The sequence below is a fragment of the Meles meles genome, chromosome 7 (assembly GCF_922984935.1).
Source record: "Meles meles chromosome 7, mMelMel3.1 paternal haplotype, whole genome shotgun sequence".
Classification (NCBI taxonomy): Eukaryota; Metazoa; Chordata; class Mammalia; order Carnivora; family Mustelidae; genus Meles; species Meles meles.
In genome coordinates, this window is record NC_060072.1 from 132639905 (window position 1) to 132659820 (window position 19916).

Consider the following 19916-nt stretch of genomic DNA (forward strand, 5'->3'; position numbering starts at 1 on the left):
CTCCGTTGCGCGCGCAGCCGCGGTCCGGTGTCGCCTAGCAACCAAGAACAACAGTGGCCTAGGAGGCGCGCGCCAGCCGCGGCGGGTGCAGTTCTCCACGTCCGAGGAGTCGCGGCTCTGAGGGATTTCCTGGCAGGTAAACGCGGGCGTGCGGCTGAGCAGCCACTCCCGCGGTTTGGAGAGGCCCAGGGCCAAGGTCCCAGCAGAACTTGGGCAAGGAGAAGGTGCCCTGCGGGTGGGGACATCTGCGCCACCTGAGGGAACGAACGAACACCTTGGAGGGGCTTCGGTCCCTGCTCTGTGCCCGCAGTATTAGACGGGGGTCGGGGTGGGCTTCCTAAGCATTCCGCTGCCTGCCATTTAACAGGTGACAAAACTGAGGCCCGGAGAGGGCATCTGAGGGTCAAAGATTCCGCTACTTGACTCTCAGCAAATCAAGAAGCGAGTCCCCGGGGCGCCTGGGTGGCTCAGTGGGTTAAAGCCTCTGCCTTCAGCTCAGGTCATGATCCCAGTGTCCTGGGATCGAGCCCCGCATCAGGCTCTCTGCTTGGCAGGGAGCCTGCTTCCTCCTCTCTCTCTCTCTCTGCCTGCCTCTCTCCCTACTTGTGATCTCTATCTGTCAAATAAATAAATAAATAATCTTAAAAAAAAAAAAAAAGAAGAAGCGAGTCCCCACTTGTCCTAGCCTTCCTCCTCCCCGTAAGTTTTCTCAAAAAAGATCTCCCCGTAGACTAAAATTTAAAGTCGTGTAGTCTGAAAGTTCACCAAGAAGTACAAATGATGGGTACATTCGCGGGGGGGAAATGTGGCGCCTCTCTAATAATCGAGAAGATGCACATTTAAAGCAGATTTGTTTTTGTACCCAATGCCGTGAAGTTCATGCCTTTTCGTCCGTTATTTTCCTTTATCTTAGAGAAGCAGTTGCAGAATGTGGATGAACATTTTAGGTTTAAGGATGTTCATTGCAGACTTACCCATAGTTTCAGGAAATTGTAAACAAATGCTCAGCAATAGGGGACTGTCCACATAAATAGTGGACTTTACAGTATTATTTTAAATGACATGATGTGCTGATTCATTGGAGATGATCGGAGCAATAAATGGAGAATGAACTCTCTTGAACTTGTCCATCAGTTTAATATAGTAGGAAAATGGTTCCAGGAAGGCAAGTTGAGAATAGGGGCTAGAAATCCAGGTAGGCTGGTAAAATCACTGTAGAAAACACAAGAAAAAGGAACTATATTGAAATAGTACTAATCTCCCTGAGTTTTTTCCTGAGTTAATTTTTTTTTTAAATCCAAGTGCCCTTCCTTGCTTTCCAAATTTTCTGTAGTGAAATGTATTACCTTTTAAAGTAGACAGTAGACACAGAGCTATACACTTAAACATGATTAAAATCGCAAATTTTATAGTATGTTTCTTTTAGCACAATAAAAGTCATCAATGGGCAGGTGGTAAAATAGTCATGGAAAGCAGGTTTGCCTCAGTCGAAAGGATTTATTTTCTTAATTTGATATCTCTGAAGCTTTAAAGGAAAACAAATTTTTAAAGAATCAAATAATATAAGGTAATTTGGTTGGAGCATTTGATTTTAAGTGAAATGTTGAATTTACAAAGTTAAAAAAAAAACCTTAGGATTATCTTTGAGGCTTATTGCCTCTGGCTCTATGTTAGTTATATAGTTCCTCCTGCATTAACTGTTATGCTCAAGATGGCAATAAAAACACAAACTAAATGCTTCCTACTTCATGTTATTGCGTAGGAACAGCTCCATTGCTATAATCCTGTGTTAAGGCTATTCCAACCTCTGCACTCTTCAGGACGCAATTATTCAAAGCCACTATCTTAAAATGGGAAAAATAAGTTCCTGAGTGAAAATCAGATGACATACAGTAATTTTGCACAGGTGTAATTCAGTTCTCAAACATTATTCAGAAGCAGTTCTTATGTAAATCAAAGGCTGCTGTATCTTGGAATTGGTTGCAAAGAGCTGTGAAGTCTCTTTTTCCTAGAGGTTAGTCATAGGATAGATTTTCATTTGTCCAGAATAGTTTCTGTGCATCTGCTTGGAATATTAGAGACACAAAGCCTAGGGTCTTTGTGCTTGTTAAGCATCTATGAAAGATGTTTGAATTTTGAAAAGAATATTGCCTCTAAAATCTGAAAAGAAAATTGAAAAATTAATGTTAAATTTTTTAATTAATATTAAGTTACATTTGAAAACAGTTTTCTCATTTTGTAAGAATTTCCAGGTGCACAAACTGCTGAATAATTTCAAATGCTTAATTTCAAAACTTTTTAAGACAAAAATTGTATTTAATGGAGAATGTGGGTGCATTTTAATGTTCAATATATTGGATATAATGTGAGGTAGTGAATCACAGCATAAACTTGCCCAGACCCTCAACGATCTTGAAATTTATGTGACCTGAGCTTAGGGATGTCTTTCAGAAGTCCCTAGGAGTTTTTCTAGGAACATGTGGCTTTTTAACATATGTGATAAATTCAGGTCAGTGTCCCTAAAGCTAGGAGTTGCAGTTGTATCTCGACAGACTATCTGAACTAACTCTGACATTGTAGATTCTCTCCAAGGATTTTTCACTTCCCAGAATTTCTCTGGAAACTATAGTCATTTCCTCAAGACTAGTTTATGCCATCTGAGATTGCACAAATGCTAAGCATAACCCCACAAACTCTCATTGGAGAAAATTCAAAAGATTTCTGGGGTTATTCTAACAGTCATCAACATCGGGAAAGTCCTCTGTACCCAAGTGGAGTTACTCCTCGGGTGTATCAACTGTGAGTAGCAATGTTCTTGATGTTTTTTCCTGCACAGTCATGGACATGCGAGGTGGAAAAGGGTCTTGCAAGCAGTAGCCCCAATTTCCCCAGTAAACAACTCTTCAAATTCTCAGTTACTTTTTTTATTGAGCTATGGATTATATTAGAGAAAACTTCTGGTTATCCGGGAAAATGACACCAATGTTAGTTTAGTATTGGTATGTCTTGGGTATCATACGTAAAATCATACTCCCAGGAAAAACAGTTAATGATTTTTATAAATATCGAATGCCTAGTGTGCACCAGATACTCTCGGGATAGAGCAGTGTGAGAAAGCAGACCAAAATCCATCCTTTTGTGGCGAAACATTCTTGCAGATCTCAAAAGTAACTTGGATTTAGTCTTCCAAGCCCTCTAAGTGAGCTGTAAGCATGGTAAACTATTCCCAGTTATGTAAGTAAAAGTTATGTCTCTAATGTATTGTCTTCCTTATGACCTGGAAGCCAGGACTAATGCTCAACAAATTCCAAAAACACTGACAGCTTGAAATAAGAATGTAGGTAACATATTTGTACATGCACAATAATTTCTACATATATTAGTAGAAATACTAATATTAGTAGCATAGTCTCTTTTCATGTACAGTTAAAATGAGGAAATAAATCACTTTCTAAGGGCATAGGTAATATAGATTTGTACATTGCCTAAACGATGTACAAATGACACTTTTTTTAAAAAAGATTTGATTTATTTATTTGACAGACAGAGATCACAAGTAGGCAGGGAGGCAGGCAGAGAGAGAGGAGGAAGCAGGCTCCCTGCTGAGCAGAGAGCCCGATGTGGGGCTCGATCCCAGGACCCTGGGATCATGACCTGAGCCAAAGGCAGAGGCTTTAACCCACTGAGCCACCCAGGCACCCCAGACACTTTTTTTTTTTAAAGCAGGCTCCACTCCCAGCCCAACATGGGGCCTGAACTCACAACCCTGAGATCAAGACCTGAGCTGAGATCAAGAGTCAGATGCTTAAACAACTGACCCACCCAGGTGGTCCTATTTAACTATTTATTGCATCTTTTTCCAGAATGGGTAAAAAGATAAAGAAGGAAGCAGAACCACCTCCTAAAGATGTGGTAAGTTTCTGATTTGAATATTACAGTAGCACATTAACAACCAGTTTTAAAAATAAATTGTTCAAACAGTTTGGCACATACCAGTATATACGTGAGTACACAGTGGCAGAAGTCCAAAGTCTGACTAATGATAAGATTAGTTGGAGAAATCTAACATTATATAAACAAACATTTACAATGTTGTCATTACATAATTAGCACAATTAGAGAGTAATTATTAGCTTTTCCAGTATGTGCATGGCATGTTTATAAGCCTGGTTAATGAGCAAATAGTTTTGGTTTGTTCTTTTAAATATTTTAAATTTATATTTGCCTGTCTCTCATTAATGTTAATCATCCAAGTGCACTTTCAAAGATAACTAGAGTTTATGTTATAGCTACTAGATGGGGGTAGAAGGTTGTCTGAAGACCACCATTTGGACATCAGAAGTCTTGTATTTTCCAGTTCTATGGAGAGAAAAGTGTGGGTTTTTCCTCTTTTTCTATTCCCAATATTTGAGTAATGCATTTCCTACAACACGAAACCCTGTCTCTCTTTTAATAGCATGGTTTTATCTTATTTCTTTAAGGTTTATCAACTACTGAAAGATTGTGTTAAAAATAGAAAATGAACTTGGACTGTTTTCAGTGTGGAAACTTCTTTTGAAACAGACATTTGGTATCATTTTCTTCAAATAAAATGCATATAAAGAAGTGCTTATAGTCAGTCAGTAGACTCACAGGATTTTATAGTTTGAGGGAAGCTGAGCTTAGCGCAAGATCTTCCCAATAACACTAGAGTTTTGTGGTTACAAGCGTGAGCTACATCCCAGCTCTGCCTCTCATGAGCTGTGTTATTTGGCACAGTTGCCAAACGCGGCTGAGTTATTTCAGCTTTTCAAAAAAAAATTTCTTCAATGCAAATTATAATGTCCAATTCATTTTGGTTGTTGTAGGAATTAAAATGAAATAAAGCACATCAAATTTTCAGGACCTGGCACATAGTTAACACTAGTAAATAAGACCTATTATTATGGGACTCCTTTAGACTCTGACACGGGCACACACACACACACACACACACACACACACACACCCTATGTAACTTCTTATGGATGATCCTTCAGTACAGTTGGGAACAAAGACAGCAGAAGCATCTGTCTGCCCAGATCTAGGAAGGCTTTGCAGAGATAGACGGTCATTGTGGTTCATGATACATTTTCATCATTCTAGTTGTTCTCCCTTTGGACATACTCCTAAAACATTCCAAATTCTCTTATTTTTGCATTACCACTTTTTATTGCAAAATAGCATTTTTTAAAAGATTTTATTTTATTTTTTTTAAAGATTTTATTTACCTGTCTATCTAACTGAGGAGGGGAGAGACAGAGAGAACACTCAGGGGGAGGGGCAGAGCGGGGAGGGAAAGAGGTTCACGCAGACTCCCTGCTAAGTGTTGGGCTCCACACCAGGACCTGAGATCATGACCTGAGCCTAAGTCAACAGTCAGATGCTTAACCGACTAAGCCACCCAGGTGCCCTAAGATTTTATTTTTAAGTGATCTCTACACCCAGTGTAGGGCTCAAGCTCACAATCCCAAGATCAAGAGTTGCATGCTCCACTGACTGAGCCAGTCAGGTGCCCCACAAAATAGCGTTATTGACATCTTATTACCGGAAAGTGGACTAATGAACACAGTACTTGCTGATGAACACTGCTTGATTAAAATTGGAATTAAGAGACTATTAAACAATAGATGTATTTGTCTAATACACTTTCTATAATTTTGCAGTGTCTTTCCTCTGTATTCCAGTCCTTGCAGGACACAGTCAAGGGCTTGAGCAACAGTTTTAATCCTAGCATTACCAGAAATCTAGCTCTTGTTTCCTCATGAGGTTCACAACAGCCTTAGGGGCAGCCAAAGCGTGTGCAATGGCCAATGTCAAAGAAATTACTACCTGTGTTTTCTTTGGGAGTTTTATGGTTTCAGGTCTCATATTTAAGTCTTTAATCCACTTGAGTTTATTTTTGTGTGTGGTATAAGACAGTCGTCCGGTTTCATTCTTTTCCCTACACCGTTTGTTGAAGAGACTGCCTTTTCCCCCTTGTATATTCTTGCCTCCTATGATGAAGATTAATTGACCATATAAGCATGGGTTTATTTCTGGGCTCTTATTCTGTTCCATTGATCTATGTGTCTTATTTTTGTGCCAATACCTTGCTGTTTTGATGACTATAGCTTCTGTAGCACATCTTGAAATCTGGTATAATTATAACTCCAGCTTTGTTCTTCTTTCTCAAGATCACTTTGGCTATTTGGGATGTTTTGTGGTTCTGTACACATTTTAGTATTATTTGCTCTAGTTCTGTGAAAAATATTGTTAGTATTTTTGATAGGGATTGCATCAAGTATCCCTTCATAGATGAATGAATGGAGAAGATATGAGATAGATATATATATATATATATCTATCTCATATCTTCTCCATGTGTATATATATATTATACATATATTATATATGTACACACATGTGTATATATATACAATGGAATATTACTCAGCTATAAAAAGAATGCAACAACATGGAAGGACCTAGAGGGTATAATGCTAAGTGAAGTAAATCAAAGACAGACAAATACCTAATGATTTCGTCATACATGGAATTTAAGAAAAAACCAAATGAACAAACAAAACAAGAGACAAACAGAAAAAACAGACTTCAAATTCAGAGAACAAACTGGTGGTTGCCAGAGGGAAGGTGGGTGGGGATGAATGGGATAAAGGGGATTTAAGAATGCACTTACCTTGATGTGAACTGAGAAATGTACAGAATTTTTGAATCATATTGTACACCTTAAACTAACAAAACATCCTATGTTAATTATACTTTAAAAAAATAGAGTGAGACAAAAAAAAAAAAAAAAGGCATGTTACAGTTACCAATGGTCCTTGACTATTGCCTTTCCTCAAGGTCCTTCCATCCTTCCCCTACTCTGACTTTATATAAATAAAGCTAATAGATTAGTGTGAAAGTATGTAATTACTTTCTATCTTGAAAATTCAAATACTTCAAAACAGTATGCCATAGTTTAAGCTATCTGGACTTGGAATGTTTTCCGAGGTGTACTTCTTCAAAGTCTACAAATTTTTCTTGTACAAATTTTAAAGGAAAACCAAATTTAAAAGATAGATATATAAAAGAAATAAACTTTCCTGTGTCAACAAATAACAACTTCCTTATAGAGTTCCTAAAAACATTATTTCCAAAGATTTGTATTTTTATTAGTCTTTCATCTACTATTTAAAATGGGTTATGGGGAGAGAAAGAAGAATGTTCGGTTATATGGTTAAAACAAAAAGCTCCCTTTGCTTTTCTTATTTTCTCATTGTCAAAGCATACATTTAATATATGCTTGTATGTTTTATTGACCTCCATTCTTTTTCATGAAATTGACCACTACCTAAGAAGATGCTTGGATGTGGGGAAGATACAGCTTGAGTGAGCAGTACAAGATTCTACCTTCCCACATCATTTCCATGTCTAGCTGAAAGGTTGTTTGTGATGCTTTAAATAAAAGGCAAACTTTCTGTAGAGTGATTGCATAAGAGAGTTACTAACAAAGGATCTTAGTAGACATTATTTAATATAAGGTAAGATATTCAGTGACTGAGAACATAGGCTGCAGAGTTATACTGCCGGAGCCTGAATCCTCACTCCATCATCCATCGTTTATGATCTGGGGCAAAGTTTCCAACCTCTGTCCACTCCAGTGAGGATGTAATGATAGCCACCTCGTATCTACTCACAGCAATGAGGCAATGTAGATAAATAGAAGATGCTTAGAACAGTGCTTGGCACTAGATAAGAACTTAATAAAAGTTATTTTGAATCATGTAGTTGAGGGTACTCTTCATTACTCTGTAAAACTTTAGAGTTTTTATGAATTGTCTAAGGAGGCAGGAAGATCAGTTGTGGAAGACCAGCTGGCTACCCAAGTTCCCGGTGGCCTGGGGTGTGGCCATTATGATTCATGGTCAGGTCTTCAAGTCTATGAGCATGGAACTTTTATTTGCTTAATACTTCAGAGGAAATCAAGTTTCAGTGGATAAATCCACAGCATCTAAACTCACAAGGGACGATGGTTCTGTAATCTAACTAAGTATCAAGTTAAAGAATGTTTATGTTCATGGGTCAATACCTTTTCTCTCTAGTTCAGTGCCATATGGGGAAGGAGTGTTGAGTCAGAGCAACAAGCTACAGCAGAACCTGCTCCCTCACCTGGGCAACCAAACTAGTTCCTTGCAAGAGTGGGATGGCTCCAGGGTCCTGTTTCTCCAGGACACTTTCATCAACCTCAGAATGCTCTGTCACCGTCTGCCAAAATGGACTTATTTCAGAAATGAAACTTCATGAGACTTTATTTTCCTGTCTTTCGCTCTCATCACAGATAAATAAAATGTCATAGTTTAGGGATGCCTGGGTGGCTCAGTGGGTTAAATCCTCTGCCTTCAGCTCAGGTCATGATCCCAGGGTCCAGGTCAGGGATGGAGCCCTGCATGGGGCTCTCTGCTCAGCAGGGAGCCTGCTTCCTCCTCTCTCTCTGCCTGCCTCTCTGCCTACTTGTGATCTCTGTCAAATAAACAAATAAAATAAATCTTTAAAAAAGTCATAATTTAATAAAAATTATTATAAATTAATAAGCATATACAAAACTGTATAAAAAATTATCAGATTGCTTACCTAGCTCTAAACCTTTAATTCGGGTCAGAGAGAAAACCAGAGACCATTTTAGCTGTTTTCATTTTCATTTTTACACTTTTTAGCAGATTTTAACTGACGTCTAGATGTTCTTTACTAAAAGTTCATACTAGAGTGGTAGCCTGCTTCCTTCTGTTTATCTGTCTCTCTTTTCCTGTGTAATTGATTCCTTGTGACCTGAGACCACTCATGTAGTAAACACATTCCAATTGACATCAAAAAAGCCTTTTATTTGCCCTTATTGGTACCATAAAAGTCACTAAACTGTCATGATTTATATACTTTCACTGAGTTCAACTTTATAATTTTGTATTCTTTTATATCTGTGCTAATGCAGTAGTCACTGGCTACGCGTGGTTATTCAAATTTAAATTTACAATAAGTAAAGTAAAATCAATCAAAATTAACAACTAAAACTTAAATGAAAAATTCAGGTCCTCTGTCACATCACACTTCAAGTGCCCAAAAGCCCCACGTGGCTTGTGACTTCTCTATTGGACGATGGAGAATCAGAACATTCCCATCATTGAAATTCTACTGGGCAGCGCCATTCTAGACAATCTTGTTTCCTTACCAGAGATACAAAAATATCTCTATGAGTCTATGGCTTCTCTAATTAACTGAGCTTAAAATTTCAAGTTTAGCCAAAATGCTTCCCCTTTATTACACTCTTTCTATAAATAACTTTTGTTCATCATTTATTTTGTACAGAGCGTGAAATTATAATTTCACAACCAGCTTGCTGGTGACTGACTGTGAGTTCCTCACAGGAAAGCAGATGGGATATGTAATTGCAGCACAGTATTATTTATTTAGTTGTGTGGCATTCTGTTATAGCTATCATTTTATTCTCAGCACCTATTTTAATAAAAAATTACTATAATGCTGTAGGCTCTGTAGGAGAAACAAACGTCATGCCAAGTTTCTCCACTCTCTGCCAAATATTGGTATTTTTCCTCTTTTAATAGCCCTTTAGATTGTGGCTCTCACAGTTTGAATCTTCCCTTTAAGCTTCTTGTAACCCATATCACCTTTTTCTTAAGGATGACCAGAAGACATGGCAAAATACCAAAGTGTTTTCTCAACCATTAAAGAAAGATTAAAGATATTTATGATAGTTTTAGTTTAAATATATTTTCATGTACTCCTTTAACAATTGTAGTTTTTAGTCATTGTGTCATGACATAGCCTTGTTTTAACATGACATATTTATTCACATGCTTATAAAGTCAGCTTTAAAAATATTGAAATAGCAGAATAGCAAATATTCTAGTTGGAGGAAACTGTCACTTAACAAATAGTAATATAATTCAGATAGCAATGATCAATGAGGAAAAATAAAGTAGTCTATAGGGATGGAGAGTGATCAGGCTAATTTAAATAAAATCCATGTCAGGGCAAGCTTTCCCAGTGGGGTCACACTTAAGAAAGACAAATGGAATGAGGAAGTATGCTATGCAAATATCTGGAGAGAGCACGCCAGCCAGAGAATAATAACTAAGGCCTTACTTAGTATGTGTGAGGAATGCCAAGAAAGTTGGTATGACTGGAAATTACGAAGCAGGGAGTATACAAGGTAGGTGCCAAAGGTGGTGGGATGGTGGTGATGATTGGTTTTTTTCCTAATGTGCAAAAAGGGGAATCCAGTGGAAAGCTACAAGTAGAGGATTAGCAGCATCTCATTTATATTTAAAACAAAAAACACAAGAGCATTCTAGCTCCACTGTGAAAGGAAAGTGAAAACTGGAAGACCGATTCAGAGGCTGTTAACAGAGAAGCCATAAACTATGCAGTTAGCCCCAGATGGTAACTGTGAAGACAAGAATTGGCCATAGTCGGGATCCATGTTGAGGGTAGAGTTGACAGAATTTGCTGATGGTTTGCGTGTGTTGTGTGAGAAGAGGAGTTGGGGGATGTTTCAAGGTTTGGCTTGAACAACTGAGTAAATGATGGTAAACTTACTGAAGAAGACACATACACCAAAGAAACAATGCAATGTCCTGAGTGCTGTTATAGGCAAGTTCAGAGGAATATAGCTGTGAAAAAACAAAACAAAGCAACTCCCTCAAACAACAACAACAACAAAAACCAAGGATTTTCAATATCCGAACTACCATGAATAAAAAGCAAAAAACATTATCCAGAAAGATGGAGGCCTGATAATTAAAGTCAGATTTAAGCTTCTACAGTTTCAAGTATTGTTTATTATTTTAATTCTCTAGAAGTGAGATAAAAATGTCAAGTGATGGGGCACCTGGGTGGCTCAGTGGGTTAAGCCTCTGCCTTTAGCTCAGGTCATGATCTCGGGGTCCTGGGATTGAGCCCCGCATCGGGCTCTCTACTTAGCAGGGAGCCTGCGTCTCCCTCCCTCTCTGCCTGCCTCTCTATTTGTGATCTCTCTCTCTGTCAAATAAATAAATAATAAAATCTTAAAAAAATAATAATAAAAAAAATGTCAAGTGATAGGTAACATGGTGATCACTGATGATGGTCTTAGTACTATTTTGGTGAACTGATGAGGATGAAAGTCAGTTTAGAGACGTTCAGCAGGAAGTGTGAGAAGGAGAAAATGGAGAAAAATCAATAGTTCATAAAATTTTTGACCAAAAGGGAAGGAGAGATAGGATAGCATCTGGAAGGTGATTAACATCTAGGGAAAGATTATTTTTGCTTTAAAATAAGAGAGTTTTGAGAAGCCAGAGTTTAGAGAGGCTAAGATGGCTGGAATTTGTAGGGCCGAGTGCCAGAGAGGAGGGAAATACGTAGAAAAATCGCTCCAGAAATTTGGTTAATGGTCCCCTTGATTCTTTGAAGTATAAGCAGCATAGGGTGAAACTCATGCTCATGACAAAGAACAGGCATGAACGACTATCAGAGAGATGTAATCTGCATAATTTTTAGACTCATACAGGTCTGGAAGACATTCTGATTTTGACCCAAAAGATTGGAGAGATTTTATTGAACATCTGGGGTATTAAATAGAGCCCCCAGCAAGGTCATGCCTTAGTAGTAGAATGGTTAATCCAGCCCTAGAGCAAATGCTTCCCCAGGCTTGCTGTAATAAGGCTTTAAAACAGGCCTTAAATAGATCAAGCTGAACCATAAATAAAACAACTGTCTAGCAGAACAAAATTCAACATCCTTTAAGAGAAACCCCCCAAAAGAATCCAGACACTCAACAACATAATTTTCACAATGTTTAGCTGCCAATAAAAATTATTATATATGCAAAGAAATATGTGATCTCTAGTCAGAAGAAAACTCAGTTGTTAAGCCAATAGAGGAGATAAAATTGGATACTAAAAAAATTCAACTATCCAAAAGAAGATAGGAAAAAAGGAAACAGGGACCAAATCAGAGAAAGAGAAAACAACTAACAGGATGGTCCATTAAAACCCAATTATATCTATAACTATATTAAATGCAAATGATTTACTACTCCAATTAAAAGTGAGAGATTGTCAAACTGAATAAAAAAACAAGATCCAAACTATAAGCTCTCTATAAGAAATCTCCTTTCAATATAAAGATATGGATAGGTTAAAAGTAAAAATAAGGAAAAAGATACACTAAAATCATCATAAGAGAGCTGGAGTGTCTATATTAATACTAGATGAATTATATTACAGGGCAAATAATATTACCAAAGAAAAAGAGATATATATCATCATAATGAAAAGGTTCATTTGGAAAAATGGTCCTAAATGTTGTTCACCTAATAACACTTGTTTAAAATACATGAAGAAAAAATGATACCATTTGTCCTTAGCATCAAAAATAATGAAATATTTAGAGATAAGTTTAACAAAATAAATGTAATGCTTATATGCTGAAAAACTATAAACCATTGCTGAGACAAATTAAAGAAGACAAATAAGTGAAGAGATATACTTGTTGGATACAGATACATTGCTGGTGGGAACACAAGACAGTAAAACTATTTTGGAAAAATAAATTATTATTATTAATTTTTTTTTGTAAAGCTAAACATGCAGTACCAGACAAGCCAGAAATTCTACTGCTAGGTATTTACTCAAGAGAAATGAAAGCATATTTTTACAAGAAGTCTTATATGAAAATGCCCATTCCCAGCTTTATTCATAATGGCCCCAAATGGAAACAACCCAAAGGTCCATCAGCTGAGTGGATAAATAAATTGTGTTGTATTCATACAATGAGATACCACTCATCGTTAAAAAGGAATGAATCACTGATACATGGAACAATCTGAATGAATCTCATAAGCATTCTGCCAAATGAAAGGAGCCATACATAAAGGGTACATATGTAATAATTTTATATAAAATAGTCAAAATTAATCTATAGCAAAAGGAGGCAGATCAGTGGTTGCCTAGAATGGATATGGGAAAGGGAATCAACTGGAGGGAGAGACAGGAGCAAGTATTTTGGGGTAATGGAAAGTTCCACATATCGTTGGTTATACGTATGAGTTAAATAAAACTCATCATATTTACACTTGGGTGTAGAGATCTTCCTAGAGCTCTATACTTTTTATTTACACGGTATTACCATTTGCCCTGTTTCAGATTTTATCCAAATGGGTTTTACATTTTCTTATATGCAGTTTTCTATTGCTTTTTAGTTATTTTGCATATGTAATTTCTGCTTTCTCATAAAGAGTAGTGATTAGAAGCAAGTACTGATTATTAGAACTGTCAGGGCATCTAATATATACCAGTACTCAAGGATTCTTGTGTATCAACTTAGAATTATGCTAGTATATGTTATTTAATGATCATCTATTATGTGCCAGACAATGTGTTAAGCGCTTTACATATATGATCTCTAATCCTCTCCTTGATCCTTCAGGGAGAATATATATCATTATGCCCATTATACAGAAAAGGAAAACTGAAATTCTAGCAGCATAAGTAACTTGTTTGATTCCACATGGCTAAGTTGAGAGACTAGATCCATCAGATTCCAAAATGCTTTGCTCTTCCTGCCATTACTCCAGGAATTCCAAAGCCACCAATACTGGCACTATCAGTGATGTTTTTTAAATGAAAAGTTTACGTTGCACTTCATGGGCAGTGACCACATCCTTTTTGTATGATTACATTCTCTTCAAGTTTCTAGACACTGTTCATTTTTTTATGTGTTTTTTAAAGCTCATATGTGAACCTGACATTTTTTCTCTCTACATTTCAGTTTGACCCCTTAACGATTGAAAGCAAAAAAGCAGCAACTGTGGTGTTAATGCTTAATTCTCCAGAAGAAGAAATTTTGGCTAAAGCATGTGAAGCCATTTATAGATTTGCTTTAAAAGGTTTGGTTTTTTCAGTTTATTTTTCTATTTCATTAGTTTCTTAAAATATTTACTACATAATGGGCCCTTTCTTCCTAGTCTTTAATTCACTTCTTGTCAGATGAAATTCTTTCAGACAACCAGAATATCATTTAATGCATTACCTGAAAGTAATATATCTCCCTAAGTGCCTATCTTAATCTGAAGGAGTAATTTAGTCATGTTGAAGGTTTTATTGTAGTTTAAAAAATTGTAAGTCACAGGAGCTGCAAGAGCTCCCAGTGGTCAAAGCTGGAACAATTTGAGCCACAAAATAAAGTAGTATTGAATTATAACCCAAAGTATAAATAAATATTTATGAGCCTGTACTTATATAAATAAATAATTGAATAAGTAAATAAATGAGAGAGAAAATTAAAAACCCCCATGCAGAAGAATTCCAAATAATTTATGTACTCTGACCTCAAGGAGGCAGAATGTAACTTTTCGCTCTTTGGGTGTGGGCTTTGCATAGGGACTTCTTTTCAAAGATTACAATATGGAAACAGGGAAAAAAGAGTAAGTTGATAGTGGAGAAACCTGACAAGCACTACTGAGTCAGGTGATCAAAATCAGCATCAATAGTGATAAGTCATAGTGATAATATGTAAACTTGACATGATGTAATGAAAAATGGCACTTCTGTTATTTTTCCCAAAAACTTATAACCCTGAAATCAGATAAGTTCCAAGTCAGGGACATTCTACAAATATGTCTAACCAGTACTCCTCAAAACTGTCACAGCTATCAAAAATAAGAAAAGTCTGAGAAACTCATAGCCAAGAGGAGTTGAGGATAGGATATATGACTAATGTCATAGGGGACCCTAGATAGGATCCTGGAACAGAGAAGGAACATTAGACTAAAAGAAAAGAAATCTGAAATTTAATTAATAGTAACATATTAATATTGGTTTATTAATTGTAACAAATGTATCTACTAATGCAAAATGTTAATAATGGGAAAATGGGTTTAAGATATGTGGTAACTCTGTTCTATCCTAGCAATTTTTCTGTAAAACTAAAACCATTGTAAAAATTAGAATTTATTAAAACACTATACATGTTACAAGTTAGGTTCTATCTCAAAGATTATTCATAGAGGGTTTATAATTGTAAATTATAATTATATTTTAATTCATTCCAAGTGAAAATAAAAGTAGACTTTTATTATACTGTATAACATTTTAATTGAGAATACTTGAAGAGTTTAGTGTAACTTGGTATTTTTAATAAAACCATTTAAACTAAGAAGGGAGCAATTTGAATTTTAAGGAAATGATACTAAACATTGTTTTGGGATTTGTATGAGAGAACAACAAATCACTCAAGTAGCAAATGGTGAAATACTCACCTTGCTGTATTTCACTCTAGTCATTGGGAATCCAGATAAAAACCAGAATCATTGCTTCTGGTAGATATGGTTCATGAGTAATTGTGTAGAATTCTGGGCCAGATTTCAGGGAGATGTTGGATCATGAAGTTAGGGCAACTTGAGTCTCACTCAGCCATACAGAATCATCAAATGCTGTCTTTTTTTATATGACATGAGGTAAAGAAATAGATAGGTATATATTTTATATGAAATCAGTACAGAAATTACTGTAAGTCTGGTGTTTTATACTAGCAGTATTTTCTGACTATGTTTTTAAGATAAATGATGGGACATTACCTCCTAGCCATGATGGACCAAGGGGTCAAATTTAATTTTCTGATTGAAACAACTAAGAAAACAAGAATGTATGAAATAACAGTTGGCAAAACACTGGATATTAGGCAGTGAAGGACAGACCATTGAGAGATAGGAAATGAAGGAAATAAACTCTGCCCCAGCTTATTGATTTCAGAGAATTTCCAGGCCATATCACAGGAAGGGGTATCCTGTGCAGAGCCTGGTAGACTCTGAGAAGACAGATCTAAGAGTTCAGGGAGACAAAGACAGCAAGAGTTTTCAGTAACAGAGAGGAAAGAGAACTCAGGAGATTGGCAAAGGGTCTGATTCAAGTGTTCAGCTGAGTACTGATAAGGAGGTATGTATGTGGGAACTACTTGAAGTCAGACAAAGCACTTAACAGGATCAGATTTAACAGCACCTGGTGCTCACACAGGGCCACAAGTCGTGCCTATTTCCATCAGCCAGACTAGAAAACCTCAAGATTCATGGACAATTATATAGACTACACTGAAAGGTCTTGCTTCAAGAGTTAGAAATTACTAGCCCTAGATCAAGCTTTGCTCTAGTACCGTCTAATAAATATTTTAAAAAGCAAGACCTAAAGTGATCAAATTGTTTCCAGATAATTATGTCCTGAAACAAATTTGAAGAATACAAAAATTACCATTTACCAACTAGGTAAAATTTACAATGTCTGGCATCCAATAAAAAACTACCAGGCATGAAAAGAACCAGGAAAATTTAACCCATATGAAGATATAAGTCATCAGTAAATAACTACACAATGTATGTGTAACTGTAAAGAAGAGAAGGACAGAAAAAAATGTTAGAAGAAATAATGGCTCTGTATTCCCCCAACATAACGAAAACTCTAAACTTCCGGATCCAAGAAGATCATAAAAAACCAAGCACAATGAATATGAAGAAAACTACACCAAGGTACAACAAAATCAATTTGCTTGAAAAGAGTGATATAGAGAAAATCTTAAAAAGCAGCCAGGGGAGAAGCACATTACATTCAGAGGAGCAGAAATAAGGATGACAGTAGATTTATCATCACAAATAGTGCAGGCAAGAAGTCAGTGGAGCAGCATCTTTAAAATACTGAGAGAAAAATAAACTTTAAACCTAGAATTTTATTCCCAGCAAAAATATCTTTCAAAAAACACAAGTGAGATAATGTCTCAGACATTCAAAAGCTGAAGTAGTTTATTGCAAGCAGACCCACACTACTAATTGTAGTAAAGTAGGTCCTTCAGGAAGAAGGAAAATTGACACTAGATGGAAATGTGGATCTACACAAAAGAATAAAGATAGAACACTAGAAATGGTAACACACAAAGCTTTTTCTCATTATTTAGATCACTTAAAATTGGTTATTTTAAACAAAAAGAGTAATCATTTCCTGTGCAGAAGCACTTGTAAAAATAAGATAAATGACAAACAACAGAACCACGGTTGAAAGGGGAAAAATGGAAGTATACTATTGTAAGTTTCTTGCACTATATGTGAAGTGGTCTATCATGACTGGAAAGTAGACTGTGATAAGGATGTATACTACAGAATTTAATACAACCACTAAAATAACAAAGAATAATATCAAATAAGCCAAAAAAGGAAATGAAATGGAATCATCAAAATAATATTCAATTCATACAAAGAAGGCAAAGATGAAAAAAAGGAAAACAAAGAATAATGAGATGCACAAAAAACAAATAACAAGATGGTAGACTTAAGCCTAATGATATCAACAATCAAACTAAATGTAAATGGTGTGAGTAGTCACTTAACAGGGAGATAGTGCTATAGTCTATAAAAAGCAAGACCAAACTACATGCTACATCCAAGAAATGCACTTAGAATGTAATGACACAAATAACTTGAAAGTAAAAGGATAAAAAAAGATATCCTATATCAACACTAATCAAAAGAAAGCTGGAGTGACTATATTAACATCAGAATAATAAAAGAGCAGTATCAGATAAAAAACATCATTTTATAATAATAAAAGAGCCAATCAAAATGCTATGAAAAATAAAATAAGATGAAAACAGAGAGGGTGGCAAACCATAAGTGATTCGTAACTATAAGAAACAAACTCAGGATTGTTGGAGGGGAATTGGGTGGGGGAAGGGGGTAGTTGGGTGATAGGCATTAAGGAGGACACTTGATGTAATGAGCACTGGGTATTATATGAAACTAATGAATCATGAATTCTACCCCTGAAACTAATATTACAGTTTGTGTTAACTACATTGTATTTAAATAAAGGAAAAAAAAAGAAGCTATGAAAAAACCTAAACAATTATTAATGTCAGACCTTCAAAATACATGAAGTTAGAAATGCAGGGAGAAATAAACATCCACAATTATTGCTAAGGACTTTAATAACTTTCTATTAATAAATGAAAGAACAAATGGATAGCAAATCTATAAGGATATAAAAGATCTGAACAGCAATATAAATGAATTTAACCTAACTGATATTTATAGAACACTCCAAACAGAATAACATTCTTTTCAAATGCATACAGGACGTTTATCAAAATAGGTGATATTCTGAGCCATAATACAAGCCTTAATAAGTTTATTTTTTAAGTCTTAATAAATGTAAAAGAATTACAATCATATAAAATATATGTCATACCACAATAGAATTAAACTGAAAGTCACTTAACACAAAGGACTCTGGATAATCATTAAATAGAAAGTAAATTACACACTTCTAAATAATCTGTCAGTGAAAGAATGCAAAAGGAAAATCCAAACTGAAGATGAAAATATAACATATAAAAATCTGTGGGATACTACTAAAAGAGTATTTGGGTTAGCCAAAAGTTTCTTAGATATGACCCTAAAACATAATCCGTAAGAGGATAATTGATTGGATTTTATCAAATTTACCCTAAACACACACATCACCAGAAAGATACACAGTTGGCAAATAAGCACATGAAAAGACATCATATGTTATCAGGAAATTGCAAATTAAAGCAATGATGAAATATCCCTACACACCGATTAGAATGGCTAGAATTCTAAAAACTGACAACGTAAAATGCTGGTGAAGATGTGGAAACAACAGGGACTCTCATTCATTGCTGGTGGGAGTCCAAAATAGTACAGGCATTTTGGAAGATGATTTGGTAGTTTCTTAGAAAGCTAAACATGATCTTATATATTTCTCAAAACCTACAGAATTGGAAAACATATACAGTGAACCGTAATATAGATTATCAACTCTACTTAATAGTTACGTATCAATATTGGTTTATCAATTGTAACAAATATACCACACTAATGCATGATTTTAATAATAAGAGAAATGGGGGAGGAAAGGGAGATGGAGTATATGAGAACTCTGTATTTTTTGTTCATTTTTTAAAAAGATTTATTAGAGAGAGAAAGAGAGAGAATATGAGCAGAGGTGAGGGAGAAGGGCAGAGGGAGAGACCCCGGAGCCCAACACAGTACTTGATCCCAGGACCCTGAGATTGTGACCTGAGCTGAAATTCAGAGTCAGAGGCTTAATCGACTGAGCCATCCAGGTGCCTGTGTTCATTTTTTAATAAACTTGAAACTGCTCAAAAAAGTCTAGTAATTTTTTAAAAAGATGTGCTATAGACAAGAAGAAAATTTTTGTTAATCATATATCTGATAAAAGATTTGTGTCCAGAATACATAAAGAACTCTCAAAATTGAATAATTAGGGGCACCTGGGTGGCTCAGTCATTGAGCGTCTGCCTTCAGCTCAGGTCATGATCCCAGGATCCTGGGCAGCCCCTGCTGAGCAGGGAGCCTGCTTCTCCCTCTCTCTCTGCCTGCCACTCTGCCTACTTGTGCTCTTTTTGTCAAATAAATGAATAAAATTTTTTTTAAAAACCTCAATAATAAAACAAACCAAATTTAAACATACATACGAGCAAGAGATTTGAACAAACACTTCACCAAAGAAATATATGGAAGGCAAAAAGGTACCTTATGCTCACCATCCTCAGTTGTGAGGGAAATGCAAATTAAAACCATGATGAGATAATACCTCACACCCTCTAATGACTATCATCAGAAAGATGGACAGTTGTGTTGGCTAGGATGGGGAAAAATTGGAACTTTCACATTCACTTTGGAACAGTTGGTCAGTTTCTCGAAGAGTTAATGCACACCAACCATATATGGTCCAGCCAAATCATGGTATAGCCATATAATGGAATAGTAAATAACAATAAATAAGGTGAACTATGATACATGCTACAACATGAATTAATTTCAAAATAATTAGACT

The 19916-nt window shown here is 36.0% G+C and overlaps 1 protein-coding gene across 5 annotated transcripts in view; it reads left to right on the top strand.

Annotated features, from left to right (window-relative positions):
- Nucleotides 1–3864: 3864 nt before the first annotated feature.
- Nucleotides 3865–19916, top strand: part of ARMC3 (armadillo repeat containing 3) — an 87175-nt gene continuing 71123 nt past the window's right edge. For 4 of the 5 annotated variants that reach the window (XM_046010740.1, XM_046010741.1, XM_046010743.1 and 1 more), the window contains exons 1-2: nucleotides 3865–3912; nucleotides 13825–13942. In XM_046010740.1, the coding sequence (XP_045866696.1) occupies nucleotides 3865–3912; nucleotides 13825–13942 (166 nt within the window). The remainder of the gene's footprint in view (nucleotides 3913–13824; nucleotides 13943–19916) is intronic. The other variant, XM_046010742.1, reaches the window with a different exon arrangement.